Source organism: Hippoglossus hippoglossus, chromosome 19 (genome assembly GCF_009819705.1).
Source record: "Hippoglossus hippoglossus isolate fHipHip1 chromosome 19, fHipHip1.pri, whole genome shotgun sequence".
Lineage (NCBI taxonomy): Eukaryota > Metazoa > Chordata > Actinopteri > Pleuronectiformes > Pleuronectidae > Hippoglossus > Hippoglossus hippoglossus.
Genome location: NC_047169.1, coordinates 10,043,890 through 10,059,739, shown reverse-complemented (window position 1 = coordinate 10,059,739; position 15,850 = coordinate 10,043,890). Strand labels below are relative to the sequence as shown.

At 45.3% G+C, this 15,850-nt stretch overlaps 2 protein-coding genes across 19 annotated transcripts in view; one reads left to right on the top strand and one right to left on the bottom strand.

The window, feature by feature from the left end:
* Positions 1–5,028, bottom strand: part of LOC117753018 (calcium/calmodulin-dependent protein kinase type II subunit gamma-like) — a 32,535-nt gene extending 27,507 nt beyond the window's left edge. For 5 of the 17 annotated variants that reach the window (XM_034570818.1, XM_034570823.1, XM_034570820.1 and 2 more), the window contains exons 1-2: positions 4,724–5,018; positions 2,030–2,124 (exon numbers count right to left, since the gene is read on the bottom strand). In XM_034570818.1, the coding sequence (XP_034426709.1) occupies positions 2,030–2,124; positions 4,724–4,788 (160 nt within the window). In that variant the 5' untranslated portion in view covers positions 4,789–5,018. Of the gene's footprint in view, positions 1–2,029; positions 2,125–4,723 lie in introns of all 17 variants that reach the window. The other 12 variants (XM_034570813.1, XM_034570816.1, XM_034570815.1 and 9 more) reach the window with 5 other exon arrangements.
* Positions 5,029–7,278: 2,250 nt separating this feature from the next.
* LOC117753017 (NACHT, LRR and PYD domains-containing protein 3-like) lies at positions 7,279–15,274 on the top strand. Of its 2 annotated transcripts, XM_034570811.1 has the most exons (12): positions 7,279–7,919; positions 9,427–9,497; positions 9,574–9,584; positions 9,618–9,749; positions 10,397–10,537; positions 10,642–10,695; positions 10,803–12,585; positions 13,345–13,506; positions 13,600–13,773; positions 13,920–14,087; positions 14,344–14,390; positions 14,499–15,274. In XM_034570811.1, the coding sequence occupies exons 4-12, from the start codon at positions 9,647–9,649 to the stop codon at positions 15,020–15,022; spliced, it is 3,156 nt and encodes a 1,051-aa protein (XP_034426702.1). In that variant the 5' UTR covers positions 7,279–7,919; positions 9,427–9,497; positions 9,574–9,584; positions 9,618–9,646; the 3' UTR covers positions 15,023–15,274. The 2 variants fall into 2 exon arrangements, with proteins under 2 accessions (XP_034426702.1, XP_034426701.1); XM_034570810.1 differs by lacking the exon at positions 7,279–7,919 and having other exon boundaries at positions 9,334–9,497.
* The last annotated feature ends 576 nt before the right edge of the window (positions 15,275–15,850 follow it).

The window sequence follows — 15,850 nt, the reverse complement described above, 5'->3', positions numbered from 1 at the left end:
AATAAAACACAGCGCCCTTCTACGCAGTGAAAGTCGTAACACACCCACCGCAGCAATATCTTCACTGTCGTATGAAACTAATAGCATGTGGAGTTTTATAGAATATGAACTAAAATATATATAGAGACAAAAAACATTATAATCAAGACCCTTGATTCTCTGGGTGAAAGTCAGGTGCATGTTTTTTGTGAGCGTGGGAGTGTATTGTGTACACGGCTGCCCACTCGCATCCACCTCCAACTGCTTGTAGGCTGGACTATCCCAGCGCCAACTGCCTACATCCATCCCTGACCTCCCTTTCTTCCTCTCTCGCTTCCTTCCTTCTTTCATGTCCTTCCTTCTTTCCTCACCCTCCCTCCCTACACCCCCTCCTCCTCCCCCCTCCTCAGATTACTGCAGTGTTTACCAGAGCTTTGAGAGACTTACCCACCAGGCCACGCGTGAGGTCAGACTCGCCCCATCGGGCTAAAAAAAACCCACCCAAATCCTACCGGGCAAGCTGCCTGCTCACGCACTGGATGCCTCCATGTGTGGACAATGTTGTGTTTTGTGTGCGTGTAGGTGCATGTTTGCGTCAGACGCACGGCCCACAGCAATTCTTCTCTTCGCACAAAATCCCCCTTGTTTCCTCCTCTCGGCCTATAGTGTCTCGCTCTCTCTCACTTCACCTTTCTTCCTTGGTGCAGAGTGTCACTGACCTCCTTGCAAGACTATACTGTTAAAAATCTCCTCCTCCTCTTCCTATCCTGGCCGGGCTTTTCTTCTACCCTAGCAAACACACATATACACAGGCCTACATTGTGCTCCGTACCTCAGTAAAGAGCCAACAGTTTTCTGCTAAGCCCTTACTTTTCCTTGGTGGGACATTAATACCAGGATCTGCCCTATGTGCACACTTGGATGGCAGGGATAGAACAATAACGGCATTACAACACACTCACAAACGCCTCACTGACATGCTCTATTAGCTTACTATTAGTTTTCTCACACACACACACACCGGACAAAAACAGAGCAAAAAGGGAGGCGCCTATGGAATCCATGAGGTCTTAGTGGTTGATGAGATACATTTAGCATAAGTGGATTAGCCTCAATACGAACCAATCCCCCATCGCAGAAAGACAAAAGAAAGGCAGTGAGGGCGAGAGGCACAGAGGTAATGAGATAGTGTGCAGGTAAGGAGAACAAATCAATCCAGGTATGTGTGTGAATGTCAGGAAGGTGTGTAGCTCTTATTTGTCAGATAAAAAAAAAAGGAGAAGGCAATTAAGCATCCGAGTCTGGAGACAGGGGAGGTTCTGACACACTGAAATGAGCTTTCATCATTGATACGACATGGCACGCCACACCGGGCGAGTGCACGTGGGCATGAATCTACGCAGGGTTGCGCAGGGTTATGTGAATACACCAAGGCAACAATTAACAAGATAACAGTATCGAGAGATCATTCATGTGCTGCCAATTCTTATTGCTTTATTTCAGCCCTGTGTGTGTGTGTGTGTCCAAGTCATGAGGTGCTTCTCAGGACTTTGGATCAATTAGTTGTCCAGCCTCTGCATAATGATACCACAGAGGAGTGATTGAGAGTTATTCAATACAGTGTTTATAGACGGTCATTAAACCACCAAGAAGTTGCTGATTTAAACTCCCAACAGACAATGATTGAATACAATGTTTTACCTGCTATTGAAATTATGGAATTCTTGTTTATATGTATACTTTACCAATAGGTCTGAGCGATCAGTGAGATGAACTGCTTCATAGCGGTATTGAAATTATAGGATTTCTGTATTAATAGGATGAGGCACCTTGATCTAGTTCATTGGATTATTCCCAACGCACTTATGTCATCCACGGAATGTTTCTCAATAAATTTCCAGAACCTTTATTGAATACCAAGAAAGAGCAATGTTGCAATTTGAAAATGTACAGAGCTCCTTCGCAATATGCATCATGAACAAAGAACAAGCACATAACTGCGTGTGTGTGTGTGTGTGTGTGTGTGAGCGTGCGTGGTGTGCTACCATACCTCTGGCAGACAGCTTCTTAGTGTTGATGATTTTTGCAGCATACTCCTGTCCTGATGACTTCTTTACACACCTACGCACCACTGAAAAAGCTCCCCTAAGAAGAAAGAACATCAAGATCCAAAAATCAATTCCATTTCACATGCTCTCTCTCTCACAAACACAGACACACTATGACATTTGAAACCGCATCCATGCGTGTGGCAGTAGTTTGTTTGTGTATGCTAACAATCTTCGACTTTCTCTCACACACACACACACACACACACACACACACACACACACACACACACACACACACACACACACACACACACACACACACACACACACACACACACACACACACACACACACACACACACACACACACACACACACACACACACAATATGAAAACCTGAGCAACAATCACTTAAAATGACTTCTTCTCTAGCACGAGTGCTGGCAACCATGGGTTGAATGAATGACCACGCACTTTTGTTAATCTCTGATAGACACTCAATACAATGCAACCTATTGCTCTGACGGAAATTCAATTTCTACCAGCCATCTCCAAGAATGAATGGGCAGCATCACGCACAACAATAGGCAACATTTAATGCATTCATAAGGTAGCAATGTTCCGTTATAAATCAGCTCAAGCTGAAAGGAAAGTGCTTAACACATTATAAAACAACTCCTACGTTCAGAAGAGTTTCATATTGACCCAAATGCTCCACATTTTCACCTGCTTGCTTCTATGGTGATGGTTCAATTTTGAGCATCAGAGGAAAAGTCATTACCTCTGCAAAGGAGGTTATGTGTTTATCTGTTTTTGTTTGTCTGTTATAAAGCAGAATTACACAAAACCTACTGGATGGATTACCATGGAACTTGGTGGAAGGGTGCAGAATGGATCAGGGAAGCTAATCCATGTGCATGTTTTCACTTTTCTTTATCATTGCCAGATTTTTCAACATTTTCATTGATTCTCAGAGAATTACATGTGAATCTTGATTAAAAGATTCAGATGAGCATGTGCAATTCTGTGCAGATCAAAATAAATATCTGGATCAAGTGGATTTAAATGGTTTTTTTCAGCTACCAATGAGTAGGTGAGAAACGCAACGTCGCCTCAGCAATACGGCTTGTTTCAATTTGAGTGGACTGTTGGGCCTTGGCAGAGTCATGCAATTCTAGCTGTGCAAGATTTTTTTTTGGGGTGCCGAAATCAGAGCCTGTACAAGCTGCAGTATCTGGCCCTCTTCACAGCTTTCCTGAAAAGGGAAGGCTGCTTTTTTCCAATGCACTAGTCCTAATCACACACGGAGGGTTGCTTCTTACTGCTGCACTCCGACCACTCTGCTCGCGGTTTCAATTATTTACCAGTAAATGAGAGGTGACAGAAGTGCAAGTCAGTGCTCTGACGTTAATAACCTATGACAGAGCAAAATGCATTAACAAGCGGGCAGAGGAACATAAGCTGAGGCGAGCTGTCAGCGTGGAGGAGAGAATCAAGAGCAGTGGAGCCCAGATACACTGCGATCGTGTGGGTGTATCTGCATGTATGCGTGTGCAAGTGCAAGTGCACTGGCTGTGCAATCAGCGCTGTGGATTATTAGGCAGATAGTGAAGATGGCAGCTGGAAATTGAGGCTGGTGCATCTTTATGGAGTCGCCCTGCCACCGCTGCTTTGGGCACAACCCGGGGGCGGGGGCGCTTCGCCGGCCAAGAACAACAGATGCTGCCGCTGCTGCTGCTGCTGCTGATGATTATGATGATGAAACAGAGGAGGCAGTGGCCCGGTTTTCTTGCCGTCATCAAAATACCGAGAAAACACGTCACTGCGTCCTGCACGGTAAATCACCAAATGTGCCTTTGGATTAAAACTGCATGAGCTTTTCGATCAGCAGCCACCGCTTCTATGCATTTATTGATAACGTCGCGATCGGGGGCCGGCGGCTGTGCGGAGCCTTTCAGTGCGTATTACGGCGCAAACACAACGCAGCCAATAACTTCCTCATGAAACGATCCAGGGGTACGTAACGTTACTCAACACGGTTACACAAATCATCTGCAGCTGCTCGGGGGGGTGGGGGGGAAGAGAAAAAAAAAGAAGGGTGATCGGCCTAGTTCGCTGCCGACCACAGCCTCTGGTCTGAGCCCGCACGGAGCTGTCAGAACCCCGGGGGCCGGTGAAATGTCAACGGGGCTGCGTCTCCTGCGTCCCCTGCGTCTCCCGCGGGCCCCGCTGACGGCTCCACCGGACTCGGCTGGCGAACACCAGAGTGCCGCTGCATGCATCGATATTTTACATTCGTCACCATTAGCGACTGAGGGGAGGAGGAGGGGGGGGGAGAAGAAGAAAAAAAAAAAGACGCAACGCTGCTGGGCTAACGCAGCTAGTTTATCAATATCAGCGTGGTAGCTAGGTGGCTAGTCGCTCTCCGTTAATGCGGCGGGGAGCTAGTTAGCCGTTAGCAGCGGTTAATTTAGCCGGACTGCACCAACAACACACGCCGCTTCACGCCCGCTGACACACATCATTCAAAGCGCTGCGACGCGACTGGGCTAGTTCAGCTAGCTAGCGCCGTGCTAAGCGGCTAGCGAGGAATACAGTGAGTGAGGCGAGGTTGCGGGGGTGGGCGGTGGGGAGGGGGACACACACACAAAACGACAAGGCAGACACGATGCACACTGGGCTGGCTGCTTACTTCCCGAGCTCCTCGTACAGCTGGTACTCGTCGGTGAACCTGGTGGAAGTCACGGGGGTCGCCATGGTCGTGGCTGTGAGAGAGGCGGCGGAGCCCGAGCCTTGGGGTACGACGGCGGCTGGCTCTCTCGTAACGGGGTCCGGGGAGAAGGAGGAGGAGAAGAAGAAGAAGAAGAGAAGAAGAAGAAGAAGCAGAAGGAGGAGGGTAGCCTAGCCTCCGACACTGGAGCACCGATCTGACAGGCAGGCAAGACTGGAGAGGAGAGAGGCGAGCAGGGGACGGAAAGGGAGGGGCTGGGGAGAGGAGGAGGAGGAGTGATGATGGTGTGTGTGTGTGTGCAAAGGGGAGGAATCCTCGCGAGATCCGGCTCCTTCAGCATGAGACTGTGGTTCGGTGAAGTCACTGCAAATGTGGGGAGAAGGTGCTGAATTCTTTGCCTTGTTTAGAGCGTACGAACCCTCTGGTGGAGGGGGGTGGGGGGTGCAGCATCATGATGCCACACACTGTCGCTCACGTGCACGATCCTGCCGCCCTGCATGTTTCCCGTCTTAAAAAACTGTGGCGGTGACATCCAGTTCCTGTTTCCCCTCGTATCTGCAAGAACAAAAGAAATGCAGGAAAACATCACAGCGGCATTTTTTACTGCACTGTTTGGGATACACCCAACCCTGGGTCACACCTCACTGCAGCAGAGAGGGAAACTGTGACACGCACGCACACACACACTCACTCACTCACAGGCTGCACAAGTCCACGCAAATGCAAATACACACACACACACACACACACGCTGCACAGATCAATATTGATTAATGCAGCTCTTACTCTCAGCAGAGTATAGGCCTTTTCTGAACCACTGATTTTGCGTTTGCATTCAGGAGCATGCACGCGTGTGTGTGTGTGTGCCTGCCTGAGAGAAGCAGGGATGATTAAGAGGGGAATAGTGTGACTCGCTGTATCGGGTTCCCGCCGACCAGCGTGCACCTATGTGTATATATATATTTTTTTTTTGGTTTAGTTATTTTCCACAGTGTGAGGGCTGTTGGCTTGGTGGCGCTAAAAGATGGTGTCACACGGATCCAGAGTGCCTCGCTAAATGTTTAATGTGGCATGAGTGGGAGGCCATCAGAGGACAGGCGGGTGGGGCTGGAGGGAGCCCTCGGAGCTTGAGAGTTAGAGGCCCCGTGTGTGTGTGTCTGTGGCTGCCTGCCTCAGAGGTGGCACGGCGAAACAGCACATAGACACCGTCAAAGAGGAGCGAAATGGTGATTTCACTCGAAAATCTTTATGCGTGGTTGTCGGCGTGGGAACACAAAGCCGAAGCGCTGAGAAGTTCAAATATTATGAGGCCGCGCTATATCTGCGGTGTGCGAGCCAGCTGAATATGTGATGGGCAGGCGCGTGTGTGTGTTCGTGCATGTTGGTGTGTGTGTGTGTGTTCCGCGGAAGACAAACGAGCACCGTGCAACGTAGGCTACTCGCCCTCTCCTGCCCTCCTTTTGCTACGCGCTAACCCTGCTGCCTCGCCTCCTCTTCCTCCACCTCCTCAGCCTCCACAGAAGTTATATAATGGTGAACTCCTCAGCCCTTTGTTATCTCACACCAACCACACACTGCGCCTTGCCCGCCCGATGAGAGACAGCGAAGCAGAGGAGGGAAGAGGAGTGAGAGCACAGGAGGCCGAGGGAAGAGACAGTGGGATGGTTTCAGCAGAAATCGGCGCAGAAAAGAAAGACAGCGATTCTCCCATATTGTAGTATCATCGTTGTGTACAGCCGGACTTGTTGGTTGGGCCTTAGGGCCGTTACACACCATTCATCTTTCAACTGTGTGCTACAAATTAGACTCTGACTCTGACTCTCCAGATTATAACTTAGCAGTGACATGAGAAAGAAGGCCAGAGACACATTTGCAATGGAAAACGCACATGAAGATAGCAGCCATTCACATGTTCCTATGCCACCTTGCTGTGAATAACACACTCAGCACTTCTAAAAATGGCAAAAAGATGTTGATACTCTCACGCTACCCAGGCTCAGAGAAACTTCAGTTCAGAAAAGCTAATAGATCAATTTGGGCACAGTTAATTTTTTAGGATATTATTAGATATTTAATAGGTTGAATAGCAAAATCTTTATAGCCTTTGTCTTTTTGCGTGGTGTCAGTTGAAGCTTGCAGGTGAATTTAAGCTATTTTCTTGCTGCGATGCTTTATATCGAGCTGAATTACAGAGCTTTTATTTTTGGAAAGTTGTTGTGTCAGTTGCTTATCACCATTGAAATGAAAATAATAGAAAACCAGTTGAGTCAATCTTTCAAACTTAAACATATAAGCCAAACACGCGAACAGTAATAAAGCGAATTCAGTTTTATTTCAAGAACAACATTGACGATAACAAAAAAAAATCTTAACTGCAGAGAAACCAGGTAGGATGAACGCAAATTGTTCTTACTTCACTCTGCACCATAGACTGTTTATAAAAAGCTGTGCACACAACGTCCAGCACGCAAACAATGAAAACATGACAGTATGTTGTAGAACAGTTTTAGGAGGAAGCACAAGACAAAGTAGCTCTGGAACACGACTACAGGCCGAGCAAACAGGCAGGTTTAGAACGCGTCCTGCGCTAGTTGTTTATAACTCCGTGCCTTTTGGAGGCATGACCTCTGTGGCAAACTCTCTGTAGGCAGAATAGACTTGTGCAATCAGCGCTTCACTCACTGTCGTACATTTAGAAATGACTTTTCATTGCTACTGACTAATGAGGGTGAATACGCCATCTGTTACATCATCACAACCGAGAGGGTGCACGGGGCCCAGAGCTGAGTCATGACTGTCCTGTTCCCTCATCACTGTTTTGGAGAAATACTCTGAATGGGGAGGGAGAGGGGAGAAGTGAATGAGTAACGCTCCTTGTTGCTTCAGCAGATACTGTTGTGATGCCCCCCTCCCCCAACTGCTCAGGAAGTCAGTCATTCTCGGTTTCTTTTTTGGCAGCAGCATCCATCCAGGGCATTAGTGTGTGAGTGTGAGTGTGTGAGTGAGTGAAAAGTGGTTGGTGCTGCAGATGAAATGCCAGTGCGCTCACTCATCTTGGCCAGGATAAATAAGTGATGGTAAATTTCTGAATATCACACTCTTACTTTACTTAAGGGCACCGCAACTAAGGAACTATGATGTAAAGAAATATATATATGTAAGTATAGTTGAATGATAATAAATATCATAATAAATCTACAAAATGAAACATAGTAAATAAAAAACATACATAATAATAAAAACTTTAATAACATAACAAAAAGTAGTCTACTAGTGACAGAGTTTGAAATCTTGACTTTTAGAGGTGCAGGGGCGATGTGATTCAGTGCATGGCTGTCTCCACAAGAGGTCAGTCAAGTGAAGATATTGGCTGGAAGTTGTACTATTATTATTTTCAGCAGCATCTGCTAAAGGATTTAACAATGAAACAACTCCCCATAGCTCGATTAGTGGTTGAATAATCAATTAATATTGAAATAATCTGCAACTATTTTTGACAACCGATTGATGTAAAACTGCATAAAAAGGGGATCTTTTAATTTGGAGTAGGAACAAGAGGGGCGATTACAAAGCAAAACCTGGATGACCATTTCTATGAGTAAATTATGAAACTATGCACTTATCAAAGTTACAAAGTGCTTTACAAAATACATGGGCATGAAACAACACAAAACGGAGCAAGAAAAAAATTCAAATAAGTAAGAAAATAAAAGTAAGAAAAAAGATGAACAACAATAAAAACCATCCATTACAAACCAGTTAAAAACCAGGTGTTAAATAGGCTTAAAATATGTTTGAAGTAATGATTTAAAAACAGATATTCCAGAACCTCAGGGCCCTCAACTAGAAACTAATAGGTGATGGTTGGAAGATACCGGAACAGAGGGAGTTAGTGGCTCTGTAATAAAACAGAAAGTTGTGGGTAAAAAAGTTATTACAAGTTACTAAAGAGTCTTCATCTGCCCCCATTGTTTTGCAAATGTAGTAAAAGTGGACTCTGCCTCCACCGTCTGTTCACAGCAGGTAAAGCTGCAGCATGTGAGACTGGAAAAGGAAAAACAGCAACTTTCGCCCCTCTAAGAATGCAGCTGTTCACTGCTTTCTTAAAATCATTGATCCACACACTTACAAGAAGTGTTTGGCATTGAGAAATAACTAGAATAGCACTTAGTAGAGTGCAGACCCCTGCCAAGGCCAAACAATCCTACACGTCTAACTCTTATAAGAGAAAAAGAAAAAAAGAAAACATTAATGATTCATGTGCTATTTGGTATTAGATAGATAGATAGATAGATAGATAGATAGATAGATAGATAGATAGATAGATAAATGAGCCTTATTACTAAAAGTCTGTATACTAAGCATGCCAACAAGTAATTTTATTTAAAAGAAATATAATAAATACCCTCTAAATTTAAAATGAGATCTTCTTATTGTGCACCAAATGTGTGTTTTTAAATAAATAATATCAATGTATTATTCTCCAACACAAAAGGCAGAAAATCTACACAGGCTGTTTTTTTGTTTTTTTTAAATGAAACTGAAGGTTACACTTCAGAAAAAAACTAAGAGTTGCAGTTCACACAAGGACTGTGCAGACAGGAAACACCACCTTCCGTTTTTGTCACCATCACATGGAGGTTGATGGTTTCTTTTTTGTACAGGATCTGTTGCAAATACTTCTCACGAGCAGCTGCGGAAATGACAGCCGTTACCCAAACCACTGCTGAAGCAGGTAGGCGGTTTCCTAATGTATTGTTCTGTAGCTTTGACTGATCCTGTATGTGAAAGAATGTTGTTTGTTTTTACAGTTTGCCCGACCCGATCTGATCTGATCCTCTGGAAGTAATCGACTGAAAGTGTGCTGGGAAGTTTACCTCTCAGATGAAGACCGCTGATGAGGAGCATCAATGCACAGATCAAGGAGAGGATGTGAAAAACATGGAGGAAAAGAGGGCTGCTGATAGAACCGATGAGGTTTCACAAGGTGAGAAGGTCAAATTTTAGAACTAGAAGGGCACTCGTTAAACACATACATCCCCAAGGCAAATTGACCACTTTATTGCCATATTGCATTTACATAATGTACATAGGTTTCTGCAAACTGTTTAAATTAAACACAGGGAAAATAACTGTCCTCTATATTGAAATGAATAAAGATCACCTTGCTGAAATTACTTATTTTGATTTTTAAAATCTGGATCATTATCCAGATCTGCACAAAATGTCACCTGTTCATAAATACTAGCACTCTATGGATGGTTTTTTCATAAAGATCTGTGGATTATTTCTTGAGAAATTAAAAAAAATGTAATGTAAAAAACAACAACATCTTGATCAGCCCCTGATTGGCTCTGCACCAAAAATGTTATGGCTTCTTCCTTGGCTTGTGCCACAACCCTCCACAAGATTTCATGGAACTCTGTTGAGTAGTTTTTCCGTAATCCTGCTGCCTAAACGCAGATGAAAACATAACCTGGGGTAAAAATACCAAACACTGCAAGGAAGTGGATCCAGTGCTGAGATAAGATTTGTCATTAACAATGACATGTATTCTCTTGTTTTAGAACTCAGTTTTACTACTACATTTTTCCATCTCAACCTGTTGAAGCCGAGTTTTGTTGTTTCTCTCAGGGTCACTTGAGTCTATCCAGGATCTGGTTCATCATTTACCTCCCAGCATCTGTGCTCAGAGTGGAAGCAGCGTGGTCGCTCCCTCCATCTACAATTCTAACATCGGCAACTTAAACATCACTATCTCCTCAGTCAGCCAAGGTATTCAAGATTCAAGATTCAAGATTCATGTGGACACAGTATAAACAGTGAATGTAAAAGACGAGGTTCGGGCTCTGCTGAGCTTTTATTTTCTTCCTCGGCAGGTAGTATCGTTGAAGCACTGAACCAAGACAGCTGTGGGTCTCTGCAGCTCCAAAGTGAGTAGTTCATACAACCCATCACCTTCAAACGTTTAGGAATTTGACATATTGACAGAAAAGTTTGAATCCTGAAAGTTAAATGAACTTCATACGCATTTTCACAGGCAACAAAGTAGCCGAATGTCAACGGAAACTGCGAGAGACACTAAAGAGGAAGTTCAGCCACCTGCTTGAAGGGCTCACAACCCACAAGGAAAACAAAATACCCCTCAATAACATCTACACGGAGCTCTACATCACCGAGGGAGGAAGTGCCGAAGTCAATAAGGAGCATGAGGTGAGGCAGATTGAGACGACATCCAGGATGCATGTGGCCCAGGAGAAATCAATCCACTGCAATGAAATCTTTGCTCCTCCACCAGGACGACACCACTACCATGTCAGAACGGTGATCACGAGGGGAGTGGCCGGCATCGGAAAAACGGTATCTGCCAATAAATTCACTCTAGACTGGGCTGATGAGATAGCTAACACCGACCTGGAGTTTGTGTTCCCTCTCGCTTTCCGAGAGCTGAATCTGATGACAAAAAAAACCTTCAGTCTAGAGGAGCTTCTCTGCGTCTTTTTCCCTGATACGAAAGACACAGGAATCTTCACTAATAGTAAAAGTAAAATGCTCTTCATCCTGGACGGTCTGGACGAGAGCCGCCTGTGCTTGGACTTCAACAAGAATGAAATCGTCTCCGATGTGAAGCAGTCGACCAAAATCGCTGTGCTTGTGACCAATCTCATCAGGGGGACACTGCTCCCCCAGAGTCTTGTTTGGATCACATCTCGCCCAGTGGCTTCCAGTCAGATACCCGTGGAGTATGTTGACCTGGTGACCGAGGTCCGAGGGTTCAACAACCAGCAGAAAGACGACTACTTCCGGAGGAAAATTGCAGATGAGAGCTTGGCAAACCGGGTGATCGCCCATGTGAAATCCTGCAGGAGTCTTCACATCATGTGCCACATACCAGTCTTCTGCTGGATGGCGGCGAGTGTTCTCGGGAAACAGTTGGCGATGACCGACAGTAAAGACACGCCAAAGACTCTCACTAAAATGTACATACACTTCCTGTCTTTGTACGTGCAGAAGAGGTTGCCTGGAAGACGAGAGTCAAACGCTGATGTCAGAGATAACCTCATCTCGCTGGGCAAACTGGCCTTTAAAGAGCTTGAGAAGGGCCACTTGATCTTCTATGAGAAAGATCTCATCAAATACGAAATAAACGTTTCGCAGGCCTCCATGTTCTCAGGAGTCTACACACAGATCTTCAGCGAGGAGCTGTCACTCGGCGAGGAGAAGATGTTCTGCTTTGTGCACCTGAGCGTGCAGGAATTCTTCGCCGCATTGTACGTCTTCCTCATGTTCCACAACAACAACGACAACGTCCTGGTGAAGAAGTCGTCTGCCTCGAGACTCTTCCAGTCCCGAAACTCTTCAGAGGTCATCCTCTATAAGGAGGCCGTGGAAAAGACTCTGCAGTGTGAGAATGGCCATTTCGACATCTTTCTGCGCTTCCTGTTGGGCCTGTCTCTGGATTCCAGTCAGACCCTGTTGAAACATCTAATGACCAGCAACAGAACAAACGAACGGACCAGAGCAGAGATCATCAAACACATCAAGGAGAGGATCAGGTCGAGTCCGTCCACAGACAGGTGCCTCAATCTCTTCCACTGCCTCTACGAGCTGAACGACCAATCGCTTGTGGAGGAGATTCAGAGCTGCCTCAGCTCGGGCAGTCTGAACACAGCCAAACTGTCCCCTGCACAGTGGGCCACTCTGGTCTTTGTCCTGTTGACGTCAGAGGAAGAACTGAGTGTGTTTGAGCTGAGCAACTACACCAGGTCTGAGGAGGGGCTTGTGAGGCTGCTGCCCGTTGTCAAAACAGCTCAAGTGGCAAAGTAAGTGTTTTGATGAAATTCTAAATTCAATGGCACTTGGTAGAGCACATACCTTTGCCAAGGCCCAGCAGTCCTTTAAAATTCAACCACGCTGCACTACAGACTATAGAAAAAAAGATGGACGAAAGTGAAGCCAAAGCATCTCGCTTGCCCCCTGGTGGCTTACCTCCTCCATGTTAGTGCATAGGACCCTTGAGCAAACTCAAATAATTAAAGTTTGTGTCAAATAAAAACATTTCAAAGTGGTTTTCTGTCATTTTAGGTGTAGTAGGGACACCTGCTCACCCTATTCTGAGCAGGGGGGGATAATACAGAGTCTGTCTAACCAACAGCATATGGATGAGGGGCCACTTCAGGAAATGATGCTGCCTTCTGGCCTTTTTGTGGCCCAGACAGATTGGATGTGAGCCTAAAGTTGCCCACTGGTAAAACAGCAAATGTGGCCCAAATATCCCAACACTAAGGTGAGCATTTTGGCAAACATATGGTGCTCTAGGCAAGTTGTAATCCGGATGTGAACCTAAAGTGGCACATATGGTAAATGGTAAATATGACCCAAATGGCACAAATCCCTACCTTTGACCTATAGCTCACCCAGACATGGCAAACAGGAATGGGCAACCAAAGCGCCATCACTCCATGCTGTATGTGAGCCGGATGTGGAATGTCCGGGCCATATCAAGGTCAAAACAATTTTGCAACCTGGGTATCATTTCTTTATTACATTATTGACCTCTCCTCTCGCCTTTTCTATTCCAGTCTAAAATCATGTAATCTCACTGTGACCTGCTGTGAAATCCTGGCAAACTGCATCGGCTCGTCGAGAATTACAGAGCTGGACCTGAGCAACAACAACCTGACAGACTCAGGGATTATACTGCTCTCTGCTGGACTGAAGAAAATCAAACTGGAGACACTGAGGTCAAAACCCGATGTTTCTTTCTTTTTTTCTCCAAGGTTTTTTATCTGTGAGTGAATGGTTTTAGACTTTCTCTTTATTCTCTGTTCTTTTAGACTGAGGAGCTGCAGCTTGACTGATCAATGCTGTGGCGCCCTGGCCTCATTTCTCAGCTCAGCATCCTGCCAGCTCAAAGTCCTGGACCTCACTGACAACGACTTTCAGGACACAGGAATCTCAGTGCTCGCCGGTGGACTGGGGAGTCCTCATTGCAAACTGGAAATACTCATGTGAGTGCCCTCGAGTGAAATTCCATTCCAGATGAATAATTTAAAAGGAGCGTACAGTGCAGAGCCAAACATGCAGACTCTGCTCGCTGCTGTCATTTGTGATGGCGATCAAGACGGATAAAATGTCTCGGTGTCTTCTCTCGAAGTTTGTCCCTGTGCAGAGTGACAGAAGAAGGCTGCACTTACCTGGCATCTGCTCTGAACTCATCCCGTCTGAGGGAGCTCAACTTGAGCTACAACCACCCAGGAGACCTGGGCCTGCAGCTGCTGTCTGCTCTGCTGGACGACCCACAATGCAGCCTGCAGAAACTCAGGTAGAGTCCACTACAGAGCCGGAACGAGGAATATGTCATTAAACACAGCCACAGAGCTCTGTATTGATGATACCAAACTGTTTTTATTTTTAATAAAATAATGTTTATTTCATGACTTTACGGTAAACGTGAATGTTGGCCAAAATATAGATTGTTTTTAGCCTGATATCAGTATCAGTAAAAAAACATCTCCTGTATCACCTGTAATAATTAAAGGCACCAAATGAAAAATCTCTGTTCATCTATTATGTTTTAGTGTGGAAGAGTGTGGTGAATCCAGGATTCAGCCAGGTCCAAAGAAATGTGAGTAACCAGCACTTTGTACTTCTACTTCTTTGTTTCCGTCTAATCTCATAAAACAGCTCCGGGTAACATTTAACACTGACAAACATTTCTGTTGAATTGAATCAGATATCACCAAACTCAGCCTGGACCCAAACACAGCTCACGAAGACATGGCTCTGTCCGAGGAGAACACGAAAGCGGAGCGTTGGACTAAGCAGCCGTATCCCGACCATCCCGAGAGGTTTGATTTCTGGAGACAGGTGTTGTGTCAAGAGGGACTGAGCGGCCGGTGCTACTGGGAGACAGAATGGAGCGGGAGAACTTTCATAGGAGTAGCCTACAGACGTATGTGCAGGAAGGGAGAGGAAGACGACAGCTGGTTGGGCAGGAATGACTCCTCCTGGGGCCTGAGCTGTACAAACGATGGCTTCAGGGCCGTGCACAGCACCACAAACACCGCTCTGACCATCACACCCAGCTCCTACAGAGTAGGAGTCCTTCTGGACTGGTCAGCGGGGACACTGTCATTCTACCTGGTCTCCTCCTGTGCCTCATTGACCCTCCTCCACACCTTCCACACTTCCTTCACTGAGGCCGTCTACCCAGGGTTTCAGCTTGCCTGGGTGGGCGCCACAATCAACCTGTGCTAAAAATCACCAGGACATAAAGCAATGCTTCATATTCCTCCTGACCTCATGATTTCCCCCTGCTCTCTACACTTAAAGGTTCAGTGCATGCAAATAAAAAAGTTGAATTATTGCACTGTGGTTATCATCCACCAACAACCAGTGCAGTTTTAGAGCACTAAAGTTTTCACTGTGACCTTTGACCACTGAAATCATCTGAGAGTCCAATTAACTGGACAAAATTTGGAGGAATTCACTTAAGGCACAATTGATATATCACATTCATCCGTCACATGTGACTATCTCTGAGGTTTCAACCCTTTTATTTCTAATTACAACTTTTCTTTTTTGGTAGTATTTCCTTACCCGTATTGAGGGTTAAGGACAGAGGATGTTGCACCCTGTTAAGCAGTGTGGAGCAAATTGTGACTTGTGAATATGGGCTATACAAATAAAATTTGATTGCTTGAAAAGAGGTCACAGCAACCTTGACCTTTGACCACATAAATCTGTTGATCTCGAATCCAAGTTAAATTTACATCAAATTTGAAACAAATTACCTCAAGGATGGGACGGACGAACAACACGAAAACATATTGCCTCCAACCACTGGCTGTCCCAAGTGTGGAGGCAAAAACATGTTTTCACCTCTGTAACTGTGGAAATAACAAAAAACTGTATTTGATATCAACACAGCCACTTGAGAGGTAGTGGAAAATGTTTTGTCGGGAAAAAAACTAAGGGAAAATTGCACAATAATGCAAATGTCATTATTAGAACAATGTGAAGCTAATATATGTACATTTATTATTTTCTAATAAAGGCTTTCTCTCGGGGAGACAAAGAAAAACC

Bases quoted from the DNA above. Each gene is read 5' to 3' on its own strand.
- LOC117753017 (XM_034570811.1), top strand. From the start codon at position 9,647: ATGAAGACCGCTGATGAGGAGCATCAATGCACAGATCAAGGAGAGGAT. The intron at 9,750-10,396 runs GTGAGAAGGTCA...TGTTTCTCTCAG, and splicing joins AACCGATGAGGTTTCACAAG to GGTCACTTGAGTCTATCCAG. The intron at 10,696-10,802 runs GTGAGTAGTTCA...GCATTTTCACAG, and splicing joins TGGGTCTCTGCAGCTCCAAA to GCAACAAAGTAGCCGAATGT.